The sequence below is a fragment of the Acomys russatus genome, chromosome 7 (assembly GCF_903995435.1).
Source record: "Acomys russatus chromosome 7, mAcoRus1.1, whole genome shotgun sequence".
Lineage (NCBI taxonomy): Eukaryota > Metazoa > Chordata > Mammalia > Rodentia > Muridae > Acomys > Acomys russatus.
In genome coordinates, this window is record NC_067143.1 from 55,303,652 (window position 1) to 55,318,482 (window position 14,831).

The following is a 14,831-nucleotide window of genomic DNA, read 5'->3' on the forward strand; positions in this document are numbered from 1 at the left end:
ATGATAAACAATATGACACATCCCTACATTTCATTTTTCTACTTGGTTGGTATTCCTGGCTTGGAAAAATTTCACTGCTTCATCAGCATCCCTGTGTGCTTCCTGTTTGTCTTGACCTTGGTGGGAAATAGCATAATCATTGTGACTGTCAAACTAGAACCAAGCCTCCACCAGCCTATGTTTTTCTTCCTTTGTATGTTGGCAACAAATGACATGTTTCTTACTTGCTCCACGGCCTTGAAAATGCTTGCGATTTTCTGGTTTGATGAACACTGGATTGAATTTGATGCCTGTCTAACACAAATGTACTTTATCCACACACTTTGCATTTTTGAGTCAGGCATCCTAGTGGCCATGGCTTTTGATCGCTTTGTGGCCATTTGCATCCCACTACACTACTCAACTATCCTTACAACATCTATGGTTATTAAACTGGGTTTAGTTGGCTTGAGCAGAGCTCTGTTCATGGTTCTGCCAGGTCCTCTTCTCATTAAGAGACTGCCCTACTACACAAGCTATGTCATTCCTCATGCTTACTGTGAACACATGGCTGTGGTGAAGTTGGCCAGTGCCAACACTCGCATTAACAGAGCTTACGGAATCTCAGTGGCAATTTCAGTAACAATATTGGACATATGGCTCATAGCCACATCCTATATAAAAATTCTCCAAGCAGTTTTCCGGCTCTCTTCCAAAAATGCCCGCTCTAAAGCCCTGGGCACCTGTGCTGCCCATGTCTGCACCATTCTTGCCTTCTATTCACCTGCACTGTTCAGCTTCCTAACACATCGCATTGGCAAGCATGTGTCTCCAAGTGTCCACATCATCCTGGCAAGCATGTACCTTCTAGTACCCCCCTCAGTCAATCCCTTGGTGTATGGTGTCAAGACAAAACAGATTCGGGATCGAGTGCTGAGTCTCTTCTCACCCTTGAAAATTACTGTATACTAAACCATTTAGATAACATTTGTGATGGAAAAAAGGGTCTCATTAAAGAATGGAGTATTAATTAACTTTTGCTAAGATGCTATTGTTAAATGCTATTTCTCTTCTATATTATTTTTTGCAGAAGAGATTTATGGTTTCATGTAATATTTTTGTATTGATCTTTTGATTGGAATTTTATGTAAACAGTGTCTGATTTGCTGTTTCATTCGGTATCTTCACATTAGAGACTGTGGTTCAGATTATGCACATATGTCCCATCATTACATATCTTCCTGTCAATTTCTCTGTCTACACTGTATAATTAGTTATAAATTTCTGGAAAAAAATAAATGCAATAATGTCAGTTTTAGTTTCATATGCAGAAGTTTGAATACTAGTTCTGCAGTCCTTACTTCAGAATAATTCACAGCAGCTGTGGTCATCTGCACAAGCGCTGTATGAAACCAAGGTAGTGAACAAACAATATATATCCTTTATTATGTTCAACTATGATCTCTCTATGCCTAGATTCATCTGAAAAATTAACAGCATTTTATTTTTGTCTTTGTGGGAAAAAAACAAAACTGACCATGTTTCTTCCTTCCACCAGAGAAGAAAGAGTAGCTAGCAAATTGCTGCCTTAATATCTGCAGTCAGTAAAGAGAAGGATCATGAATTTACACACACACAAAAAGAACATATGAAGGAGGTATGTTGTGCTGTATTACAAATTTAAACACAATTCTCCTGAGATTTTAAAATTAAATGCTGTAGAAGACTAGAGTCTAGGTAAAGAAAAAACATACAAGTAAAGAATAAAAGTAAAGCATTAATTTTAATTCTCAAATTATTTAATATATAACCAGACTCTCGATGAAATATTTAGACTGAGATGATAATTTATGTTAACATGAATGAGAGAAATGAAAAGCAACAAAATTATAAATGGTGTGGTAGAAATTAGGGAGGGGTTTCTAAAGGTACATATAATACCTTGAAGAGAATACTGCTAGTTGAAAATGTAATAAGGGTGTGTTGAAAACTTTATAGCACCGTTTAAAGAAACATAAGTGATATAATACTAAATTTCTGTATATTTCTCAATTAAATTCAAGAGAAGACATAAAAAGGAAGAAAAAGAGTAAATAATAATTCAAAGTTATTGCCTGATTGTACCAAGGAAAAAATTGTAAGTATGGATAAGATATGAAACAAATTGTGTACTGTATACAAAATTTAATTTCCTCTATAAAAACTCTGATATTGACTTCCAATATGCATTTAAAATTATTGTTAAGAAAAAGATGAATAGGAGTTGAATCCCAGCTAAAAAATTAGAGATTTTGTTGATTAATTACTGAAGTCATTTCTATAAGTATCAAAGGTTTTCCTCTTTTTCCAACTGAGAGTTCCTGAAACAGATCCATTAACATAATAAAATAACAAAGAAGTCACGTGTTTGACATAAATTATGAATAGTTATTTAGAGGTAGTTACTACTATCAAATTTAGAGTTAAATGCCATATAATTCATCCACTAGATCATGTTTCATTTTATTTACATTTATCGGTGCATAAAAGGTATTTTGGGGAGAGATCAAATTGGAATACAAAAATGTAGCTTATTAGTACAGGTATTTGACTTCTTATCTCATTGTTTTATTTTAATTTTTTATTATTTTTGAAATATAATATAATACATCTTGATAATAATACAATATACTATGAAAGAAAATATAATTGTAGCAATTGGCTCCAAATGCCAAATGGCAATCCCTGAAAACATACATAAAATATTATTTAGACTGAGCACATCATATTATAAGCATATATGCATGTATACGCATACTGGTATGTAAAATGTTAATGAAAATGAGTCCATGAATATAAGAGAAAGCAAGGATGGATGGACGTGAGAACTATAAGGAAGGAAAGCAGAAGAGAAACTAATGTAATTACATTATGACATCAAAAAATAAAATAAATGCCACACGCACATTATAAAACTACATTTCCCCTTTTTTCTTTCTTACTTCCAACCACTCTCACTTCACCTCCTCTGGCGTCTCTTTCTCTAATTGTTGCCATTCAGTGTCAGACACACACAAGCATGTATGCATGCACACGCACTCAAACACGTATGTATGTATATCCCTACATACGTAAATACACCTTGTCCTGTATGTATAGTATATGATTTCACGGTTGACCACTTGATATTGCGGGGCTGCTTTCTAGGAAAGACTCTTTTTGCCCATTCTCAGCGCTCCCTAGTTTCCTGTAGTGTTTTTGTGTAGGCGTGGTTCCTCAGGAGAAATACTCCTTCCCATGTTCATACGTGTGTTTGCTTTGCCCTTGTTCAAGCCTTGTCCAAGCAGCCATGTTATTCTTCATGGGTATAGTTTCTATGGCATTTCTAGGAGATATGGTCTCACAATGTCTAGGAGACATTGTCCCACAATGTTCCCTGAGCCTTGAGAGCAGGAGTTGTATTGTGAACTGGGTGTGGGCACTCACAATCACTTATTTTCTAACATTTGGTTGGTTTTGATTTTCTGCAATAGCTTCTTTGTGTTTCAGGGAGGGCTTTTTGTGAAAAGGACACCACTTATCTGTGGGTAGAACGGTAAACCTTTACAGTGAGGTTGGGAGTTATGTTATTTTAATAAAGTGGTAGCTGTGTGTTCTCCTCTAAGACTTAAGAGCCCAGATAATTGTTTGGGTGTCTGGACCAGATGTGACTTACCTCTTACCAAGAGCACTTTGAAAGCTGCTGATTGCCATCAGGATAACAGTGCCACTATGGCACTTTTAGAGTTGTTGGGCCAGGCTGGTCCTTGTTGTAATTCAAATGTTATTTTAATATCTGTTTTTCTGCCCATATTGCTCTGGCTAAAATTCAAGAGCTGTATTAGGTAAAAGTAATGAGAGTAGACTCCTTTGACAAGTGTATTATTTTATGGGAAAGGGTTTTCATTTTTTCCCAATTTACTGTAAATATTGGCTAATTTAAACTTATATATTCCTTATATTTGTTAATTCTTTTTTATAATTTTCCCAAAGGAATTTTTATCATTCTTATCCTGAAATCCTCCCCTTAACTTCTAAATTAATTAAATTATCTCCTACTCTTCTACCATTCATAAACTCATAACTGGTTACCGTATAGAAACTGAGTCTCTGGAATGCTCAGCCACAAATGCACATCTTTATCATACCCTTCCTTATGTCTCAAGAGTTATAACTAAAAAGGAAATGAAATATAGTGAGAGCCAGAGGACAAGGATGACTGTAGCAAAACTGTTTTCTGTACAGTATAGGAAATCCTCACTCATTAATTCATAGCAACTGTATCTGTCTAAGCAGTAACTGTAAAGATTAATTCAGGCTACAGTGTCTATTCTTTAATATGCTGATGTTCTTATCACATCTGATATCTTTCCACTATAGAAAACGCATTTACTAATTAAATATCTAAACATTGTGTAAAACATTTGCTTATCTTATCAGTGAGGAGGTCCTAAGACAGGAAGGGACAATTTCATGGGTGGATTATGAGTAAAAGCTCATGGTAAATTTACCACGATCATCACTGCATTTGAAAGTATTTTAGTACCATGCCATTTTTCATTAGTGTTGCTCTATAGTACAGCTTGAGATCAGGGATGCAGATTCTTTTGGAAGATCTTTTATTATACAGGATTGTTTTAGCTATTCTGGATTTTTTCTTTTTCATATGATGTTGAGAATTGATCTTTTTAGGTCTGTAAAGAGTTATGTAGGTATTTTGATAGGGACTGCATTGAAGCTGTAGATTGCTTTTGGTAATATTGCATTTTTACTGAAACAACCTAGATGTCCCTCAGTTGAAGAATGGATAAAGAAACTGGTACATTTACACAGTGGAATACTACTCAGCTATTAAAAACAATGGAATCTTGAAATTTGCAGGCAAATGGGTGGAACTGGAAATGATCATTCTGAGTGAGATAACCAAAATATGGTAAGACACTTATGGTATATGCTCACGTATAAGTGGATATTGGACCAACATAGATGACCTCAGAGAGACTTCACCCAGTGAGGGATCAGGACAGATGCTGGGACTTGATGCTGGACTCTGCATGGAGAGCCGAGAATGGTATGGAAGAATGGGTGGATGGAAAGACACAAAGGGTTCAAGAACCCCACAAAGAGACCATAAAGGCAGGGAGATCTGCACCTGGGGGGGGCCTACACAAACTGTTGCATCAACCAATGACAATGCAGGCATCAATCCTAGACACCTGTTTAGATTGGCCAATGGACATCTCATTCTTCATGGTTGTGGGGAGAGTGGGAACTTCCTCAGATATGAACTCTGGTGCCTTCAATTTGATCATTTCCCCTTGATGTGTTGGCGTGGTGGCACACAGAGGAAAAAGAACCATGCTATCCAGATAAGACATGATATGCTATGGCCATACAACGGGGGAGGAAGTCGCCTTCTCTCAGAGGTCTCAGGGAGTGGAATAGGGTGAAAGAAAGAGAGAGGATGGGAACAGGAAGATATAAGTGAGGGGATAACATTCAGGATGTAGTTTGAATAAGATAGATACTAATTTAAATTCAGAATTTTAGATGTACCAAGATAGGAAAGATGTTCTCTTCAAGGCTGCCAAATGCAATAGCCAAATAATCTGAACATAACATTTGTATAATTCCTTGTTGTTTTGTGGTTCTTCTTGCTGTAGCTAGCTTATGGTATATATGTGTGTGTGATAATATAAATGTGTATGTAAAAAAGAAAAAATAAATAAAAACAAATTAAAATTTAAAAAAGAAAAAAGAATGCATTTTAAACCGAAATGAGCTATCTGTTAAATGACAACTTTGTTAACGTCCATGAGTGATTGGAAATCCAGTGCTTTCCTCTTACCTTTATTCAAGTCAACCAGTCTTTTTTGTGTTACATTGTTTCAGTTATCATCAAAACAGGGCTTCATTAAGGCAGTTTCATATATATATGTATATGAAATACATGTGTATTATATATAAAATATCATTTTCATACTATGTCCATCACCGCAAACACACCCTGCTTTGTGTCAGTCCTCTTCCCTTTTCTTGCTCCAATTGTCTCATAAGCTCGAATTTATCCCATTTTACTGTTGGTTTACTTCATTCTTTTGACAATAGATGCATACAGTCACTTTAGTTTCCATCTATATGCTAACAAGTAATAACACTATGATTGGTGTCTATTTTTAAATTTTCTGATCTTTACCATTACATATTACATGTCCCAAAGCAAGTATAGACAGAACTAGCCAACCCGTCCACCTTCGTTATCCTGACCAAAAAAAAAAATGTGCTACCACGTCCCATTTACAGAAATCAGAAAAAAATTTCCAATTTAACATTTAAAGATTGACTTAGTAGAAGTTGGGTTTAGAATAGTGGTTACCAAGGCTGTAGAAAGTATAAAGGTGGGGAACAGTAAAGAAATATGTCAATGTGATCAGTGTTACAGTCGAACGGGGGATATAGTTCAGATGTCTCATCTCAAAGGAGAGTGATTCTAATCAACATTATTGAATTGTGTATTTCATAATATCTAGAGGGGAATGTTTGAGATGCTTTTACCAGGAAAAAAGATAACTGTTACAGATAATGAATGTGTTAATTATCTTCTTTGATAATTAAGAATCAACGCATGTATTTAAACGTCAGTGTATCGTATAACTATTATGTGTAATTAAATCAAAATGATGAAAATATAATTGAGCAAGAGGCATATTTCAGCTACATACATTGCTGCAATGACGTAGTAATATTATGCCTTCTATATATAGAAAAATTCATTTATATAATGAACAAAACTGTTCTGCTTAAAGAATATAATTTTAAAATATGCAGAAATGCATTCTCAGGCTTTTAAAATCATTATCATCTACAAATACAGGACATAAATTTTGAGCATCTCAACTGATATTTCAGATCATGAACAAGCCTTCCTCACAATTCACTCAAACCTTTTTTTCAATGTTCCAAATCTTAGGCATTTTTTCCTTTAGCTTAATCAAAGGTTGAACCCTGGAAATTTTTTTCCTCAATGCCTCAGCTTTCCATATGTCTTTTGTAAATCATAAACCATCGAAAATTTAGTGAGGAGGGACAAGATGGTTGTATACTGTTGTACCATGTTTAGAGATCAAAGGAGCAGAGGCTGGGAAAGAGACTGAAGGCAATAAATCAGTAGCAGTGAGCTCCCACCTCATTGCAGCTGGACAACCACTGGTTGGGAAAGCACAAACATCAAGCACCCTGCATTCCTCAGAATGGGGGGGCCCTGGGGAACACAGGTTTATGTAGCACATCACAGCAAAACAGGTGAGCTACTAATCCAAAACACAGTCTTGGTGACTTCTCAAACTAAACAATTAGTTCAGAAGAAGCCTCCCCGCTTCCCCCACCCCACTGCACTCCCCGCATGTGGCTGCACATCTCCTGGCTTTGAGAGTCAAAAACCCGAGTACCCTGTGCTCCTCCGAATACTAGAGGGCATGCAGACACCCTGGGGAACAGAGGTTCAGAGACTCAACAATGCCCGTGACTGAACAGGTAGCTGATCCAAATGACAGTCTTGGGGACTCTACACTGAACAACTGGGGAGGAGAGAAAGCCCTTCCCCACTGTGGCTGGACTTCCCCCAGGGTAGGAAATCACAAGCTTCAAGCACCGTGTGCTCTTCTGAGTACTGGAGCAGGATAGGCCCTCTCCAGAACAAAGGATCAACACAGTGAAAACAACACAGCATTTTGTCCTCCAAGCCGCTGCTCTACTTTGTGGCTGATTCCTCTGAGGAGACCAAGTAGTCAGAGGAACCCTATTAAGTCCCAGATCCTAGGCGGCAGTGCTTAGACAAATCTAGCTCCAGGATAACCGTGTCTACCAATCCAGCAAATGAAGCAGCTGCCTGCCAAAGGTACTCAGCCCTGGGACTCTGCCAGCTTAGAAACTCCAAGCCCCCTCAGCAGATGCCTAAAGGAAAGGGTAAACAGACAAACAACCAAAGCCAGGAAAACACGGCTCCACCAGAAAGCCCAGACAACAACAGATACTCTAATGCAGCTGAATTTCAGAAAAATGACATTAAATGCTTATAAGTTATTTAAGAATTATAAAGAGGGAATGCACAGACCCTTCCAAGAATTACAGGAAAATACAAACAAATGAATTGAGGCCATTGAGGAGAAACAGGAAACCACAATCAAACAGGTAAAGGAAATGAGTAAAGCTGTTTAAGACATAAAAACAGAATTAGAAACAATAAAGGAAACACAAATTGAGAAAACTCTCGATGTGGAACAATTAAGGAAGAAATCAGGAAACACACAGACAAGTATAACCAACAGATGCAGGACAGAATCTCAGGGGCTGAAGATATAATAGAAGAAATTGATACATCTCTCAAAGAAAATATTAAAACAGAAAAATCCATGACACAAAGCATCGAAGAAATCAAAGACACCATGAGAAGACATAACCTCGGAATTATAGGAATAGATGAAAAGGAAGATGCCAAGTTCCAAGGACCAGAAAATCACAGAAGAAAATTTTTCCAACCTACAGAAAAAAATACCCTTCGACATACAAGAGGCCTAAAGAACATCAAATAAGCCAGAAAAAAATTCCTTCCAGCACATAATAACCAAAACACTAAATCTTCCTAACAAAGAAAAGATACTAAAAGCAGCAAGGGAAAAAGGCCAAGTAACATATAAAAGCAGACCCATCAGAATTACTCCTGACTTCTCAACAGAGACCATGAAAGCCAGAAGGTCATCCAGACCCTAAGAGACCACAGATGCCAACTCAGACTACTATATCCAGCAAAACTTTCAATCACCATAAATGGAGAAAACAAGATATTTTATGATAAACCAAATTTAAACACTAACTAAACACCAACTGAACTCTATGGAAGATAGTAGAAGAAAACCCTAACACAATGAGGTCAACCATACCCAAGAAAACACAATATACAGATAATCTCACAACAGCAAAATCAAAACAGGAAAACCCACACACTTTCACCACCAACTCCATATTAAAAGGATCCAACAATCATTGGTCACTAATATTTCTCAATATCAGTGGCCTAAACTCCCCAGTAAAAAGCCATAGACTTACAAAATGGATGCAGAAACAAGATCCATTGTTCTGCTGCGTTCAAGAAACAGACCTCAGCAACAAATATCGACATTAACTGAAAGTAAAGGCCTGGAAAAAGACTTTCCAAGGAAATGGATCCAGGAAGCAAGTGGGAATAGCCATTCTAATATCTGATAAAGTAGACTTTCAATTAAAATTCATCAAGAAAGATGGAGACAGACACTTTGTTCTCATCAAAAGAAAAATCCACCAAGAAGACATTACAATCCTGATATCTATGCCCCAAATACTAGGACACCCACATTTGTAAAAGAAACACTTTTAAAGCTTAAATCACACATCGATCCCAGCACAATAGTGGGTGACTTCAACACTCCAATTTCACCAGTGGACAGATCATTGAGGCAGAAACTAAATAGAGAAATAATCAAGCTAACAGAGGTTATGAATCATGGACCTAACAGACATTCACAGAACTTTTTACCCAAACATAAAAAAATATACCTTTTTTCCTGCACCACACAGAGCCTTCTCCAAAATTGACCATATAATTGGTCACAAACCAAGACTCCACAGGTACAAAAAAAATTGAAATAATCCCCTGCATTCTATTAGACCATCATGGTCTAAAGCTGAACATCAAAAACAATAGAATTAACAAAAAGCCTATAAACCCATGGAAGCAGAACAATGTTTTATTCAATGACAACTGGATCAGGGATGAAATAAATTAATTAATTAAAGACTTCCTAGAATTAAATGAAAATGAAGGCACAACATATTCAAACATTTAGGACACAATGTAAGCAGTACTAAGGTAAAAGTTCACAGCACTAAGTGCCTCCTTCATAAAGAAATTGGAGATGAGACATTGCGTACAAGCAATTTAATGGAACTTCTGAAAATACTTGCAAAAAAAGAAACAGACACACCCAAGAGGAGTAGACAGCTGAAAATAATAAAACTCAGGGCTGAAATGAATCATTTAGAAACAAAGAAAACAATTCAAAAAAATCAATGAATCTATGCGCTTGTTCTTTGAGAAAGTCAACATGATAGACAAGCCTTTAGCCAAATTAACTAAAAGGCAAAGGGAGAGTACCCAAATTAACAAAATCAGAAATGAAAAGGGAGACATAACAACAGATACCCAGGAAATCCAAAGAATTATTAGGCCTTACTTCAAAAGACTATATGCCACCAAATTTGAAAATCTAAATGATATGGACAATTTTCTTCATTAAAGCCCACTTACCAAAGTTGAATCAAGATCAGACAAACCAATTAAATGAATTAAATATATATATGACTACTATATATATATATTTCATTGATATAGAAATTTGTATATTGATGCAAAATAAGTTTAATTTTGATACCTTGGTATAGAATTCAAACTTAAGATTATATATATTATATGTATGTATTATGTATACATAATAAGATAGAGTTATATACATATTATATATACATAGTAAGATTATATATGTGTGGGTGTGTGTGTGTGTGTGTGTATTTCTACTCTAATATGAGGTATTGTAACCATATCACTCAAGTAGAATACAATGTTTATCTCTAATACCTTGGAAGTGCTATTGCAGGCTGATTAGGGTAAGTAAGTTAGACAAGTTAATTGTCAATTGATCAAATCATGGTCATGTCAATTACTAGTCTATTTATATCACAAGAATATACATCCAAGGTGTAACAGATAGGTGTGATTCTACAAACAGATAACATAAAATATGTAGGTAAGGTCTTCAAAAACCTCAGAGTAATACAGAATATGGCTTTTAAAGATATTTTTATTGTTTTAAGGATTCTTTGATGTTAAGATAGGTTAACTCCCGGCAACACCCAGCCTATCTCAAAGAAGATGATGAGCATCAGTGAACCTCCTTATGGAGATGGCTTCAAGGGTGGCAAACAAGCCACTGGGAAAAACTGTCCTCATTTATGCCACAGACAGAATTCTGTCTAAAAATAGGCAAGCTCGGATGCAGGCAGAGTCAATGGCCAAACTCTGCCAAGACAGAGTAAGCAAGTCCTTAGTAGTTCTGCCTCACAAATATGTCTGTTTGCTATATTGGTCCATAAGGCTGAAAATGATGGTCCAACATTATAGAGAGCTATGGCTGACTGTTCAGGCAACAAACTGTCCCTGTCATTTTTTTTTTTAATTTGGAAGCATCTAACCCTAACCTGTACTTCCTGTTTACCCAGGTAATTAATTTTATTCCTTCTCAAGTCTCTGATGTGGTTGAAGACCAAATAGTTTAGGTTCATAATTAAGCTTAGTTGTTTAGGGCTTAAGATGTTTTACGTCTAGTTAGATGTTTTAGGTTTGTAGATGTGAGATATGATAGAAATTGATTTTCATTCAGAAATTTAGACTCACCAAGATAGGAAAGATGTTTTCTTCAAGGCTTCCAAATATAAACTGCTAAAATACTATGAATTATACATATATGTATATATGTATGTATGTATATATATATATCTTAATTGTTTAATGATTCTTCTTGCTGTAGGTAGTTTATTGTATATATGTATAATAATATAAATGTATATGTAAAAATTAAAAAAGATTTGTAAATCAAGAACAAATACCAAAAGGACATTTTATCTTCGTTCTTCTGATTTCTTAACTCGAGTTACATAATGCACTTTATCATGTCATTTTATTCTCCTCTGGTGTCTGCTGTTTGTCAGGTTTCTGCTTAGATGCCACCTTGCATGTCCTTCAATTTTTATTCATAATTGGATATAAATTAGAAATTAAGAAAATGAAAAATATTACATATACACACTAAAATAGGCACCACACAGAGTTTGGGGTACTGTTACAGATCTCGTGTTTTACTTTTAAGTTATATTCATGCAGTTGTTATTTTCAAGACTATTGAGATTCTTTAAGGATAAGATTTCAAACATTTAAGGAGACTAGAGTGGAACTGTTTCTGTTCTTATTACCTTACAATTGTTTTGCTTACTGTGGCAAAACAAACAAACAAACAAACACTTTAATTGAATAGCTATAGCACATTTGAAATTTCCTTTTGCAAGAATATGAGTAACTTGGAGGATATTCTGCTTAGTAAAACATGACAGACACAAAATGGACAAATTACCATGTGATCTCATATATCTGTGTAATTTAGAAACGTTGAAGCAGAGAGTAAATTGGTGGTTTTCATGGGCTGTGAGCTGGGAGAACTGGGAAGATGTTGGTGTTGACCAAAGCGTAATAACTTTGTCCTATGTAAGTAAGTTTGAGAGGCTTTATATATAAATGGTAATTGTAGTTAATGGTACTGTAATACATAATTGAAACTTTCTAAAGGCATAAACCTAAACTACAAAAAATTAACTATATGAAGTAATGGATGTGTCAATTAGGTTGATTGTGGTAATCATTTCACAATGTATGCATGCTTCATATAAGCACTTTGTAAAACCCACATATTTATAGTTTTTATTAGTCAGTAAACCCCCAATGAAACTGAAGATAACAACAGATGAATTTTAAAAAGTAAATTTCTATTAAAGAAGAGAAAAAATACTGATACCCTAGACATATTCATAGCTTGACTTGTGCACACCTAGCACTGAAGTTTGAATTGATTTACACTTATGAGAAGTCTCCTTCAGACACTTTATCTATTTATGCATTCAATCCTTCATAAAGCAAATATTAACTAAATGCCTGATACATTAAAGATAATGAATTTAAAATAGGGGATGCAGATTGAAAAAAGATAATTGTGCCTATAAAGATTACATCTGATTAGATATTTTCAAAATGCTTCTATATCAAAAAAAATTACAAACCTGAACAGCATTCTGGGCCATTTATTTCTCTTGAGCTATAGTAGAAATATTATCTGTATACTTATACACCTGTAAAGGTTCTAATTGTACTCAGTCATATATTCAGTTATAATAATGTCTAATTTATGAGTCCTAATTAATATGTAGAATAGAAACTGTAACTCACTGCATGCTTTTATCCCCATGGAAGAGGATTTAGTGACCCTGGATATGCCCAATGCTTCCTCCACCAGACTGGAAGATGCGCAGAATCCGCAGTCTGATCTGCTTGGTCTTTATGGTATAAACTACTGGGTTGAGCACTGGAGGTGTGAGAAAATGAAGGTAAGAGAGCAGCACACGGCTGCATGGGGAAGCCCGCTTGCCAAATCGGTGGATCATGGAAAGGCCAATCATAGGTGTGTAGAACAGCAGCACAGAACAGATGTGGGAGACGCAGGTGTTGAGTGCTTTGAGGCGTTCCGTCTTGGAGGCAATTGACAGCACTGTGTGGAGGATCAGCCCATAGGAGAGAACAATGAGCACCGAGTCCACACCCAGGGTGGAGAGAACCACGAATAGGCCATAGGCACTGTTAATGTGGGTATCAGTACAGGCCAGCTTCATAACATCCGGGTGCAGGCAGTAAGAGTGGGAAAGCTGGCGCTTCTGGCAGTAAGGTAGCTTCTTCAGCATGATGGGAGCAGGGATGTGGAGTCCAATGCTGCGGACCACAACGGCCAGGCCCAAGCTGGCAATCCGAGAGTTGGTGAGGATGGTGCCATAATGTAGGGGGCTGCTGATGGCCACAAAGCGGTCCAAGGCCATGGTCAGCAGCACAGAAGATTCCATGATGGAGAAGGTATGGATGAAGAAGAGCTGGGCTAGGCACATGTCTAACGCCACCTCCCTGACACCCAACATGTAGATCGTGAGCATGGTAGGCAGTGTGGAGGCAGACAGGCCCAGGTCAGTCACTGCAAGCATGGACAGAAAGTAGTACATAGGCTGGTGCAGAGAGGGCTCTGACTTTACAACCCACAGGATCAAACCATTCCCTGCCAGAGAAGCAATGTACATAGTGCATAGAGGAATGGAGAGCCAGACGTACATAGCCTCAAGGCCAGGGAGCCCAGACAGAAAAAAAGAGGTGCTGGAATGGTTGGAGTGGGACATGGCAGCTATAACGAAAGGCTCCAAGATCAAGTGTAATCACAGGAACTGAGCCCACAGAGTTTCTGTGGTAGAATTTCTGAGGGCTGGTCTCTTTTTAAAAAGTATTCAAACGTTTCTCTGACATCCAGATCTTCTAAACTATGTCATCATTTCTTCTAGTTCATAACTAATGACCCCTTTAAAATATGAATTTGTTTGTTAGGAGAAAGTTTGGTACATAATAAGACTGACTAGATAACCATTTGAAAATATTTAATTCTCAAACTGAAATTCAGCATATGTTTTTAGAAATGTGATAAAAGCATGTTGGTTTCAGTCTGTAGTACACATATAAGAAACTGAATTCCAACTTCCCCCCAGCACAGCTATTGTGTCAAGTCTATTACAGAATCCAAGTTCTCATTTTCTGTTAATTGTTTTCATTCCTCTCATTTTTCCAAAGAAACAACCAAAATTAATTCTGTTACCTGTTTCTTCTACATATGAAGATATACTGGTATAATTTACTACATGCCTTTCACTTAAGGTACTTTATGAAACTGTTTTAAATGTAGCATTCAAAATGTTTTTTATTTTGGTTTATCTTATTTCCATAAATAATTTGATTGTATGTATGTATACATTGGTGCCTGCAAAGGTCATAGGAGGACATTAGATCTTCTGGAATATGGTTGTAAGCCATAATGTAGGTGCTGAAAATTGATCCCTGGTCTTTTGCAAGAGAGCAAGTGCTGTAAACCATTGAGCCAGCTCCCAGCCCC

At 36.4% G+C, this 14,831-nt stretch overlaps 2 protein-coding genes across 2 annotated transcripts; one reads left to right on the forward strand and one right to left on the reverse strand.

Moving 5' to 3' along the window:
* Positions 1–951, forward strand: LOC127192207 (olfactory receptor 52K1-like). Its single transcript, XM_051149529.1, has one exon. It carries the CDS (start codon positions 1–3, stop codon positions 949–951), a length of 951 nt encoding a protein of 316 aa, XP_051005486.1.
* Positions 952–13,110: 12,159 nt separating this feature from the next.
* Positions 13,111–14,070, reverse strand: LOC127192208 (olfactory receptor 51G2-like). Its single transcript, XM_051149530.1, has one exon. It carries the CDS (start codon positions 14,068–14,070, stop codon positions 13,111–13,113), a length of 960 nt encoding a protein of 319 aa, XP_051005487.1.
* Between the last annotated feature and the right edge of the window lie 761 nt (positions 14,071–14,831).

Bases quoted from the DNA above. Each gene is read 5' to 3' on its own strand.
- LOC127192207 (XM_051149529.1), top strand. From the start codon at position 1: ATGATAAACAATATGACACATCCCTACATTTCATTTTTCTACTTGGTT.
- LOC127192208 (XM_051149530.1), bottom strand. From the start codon at position 14,070: ATGTCCCACTCCAACCATTCCAGCACCTCTTTTTTTCTGTCTGGGCTC.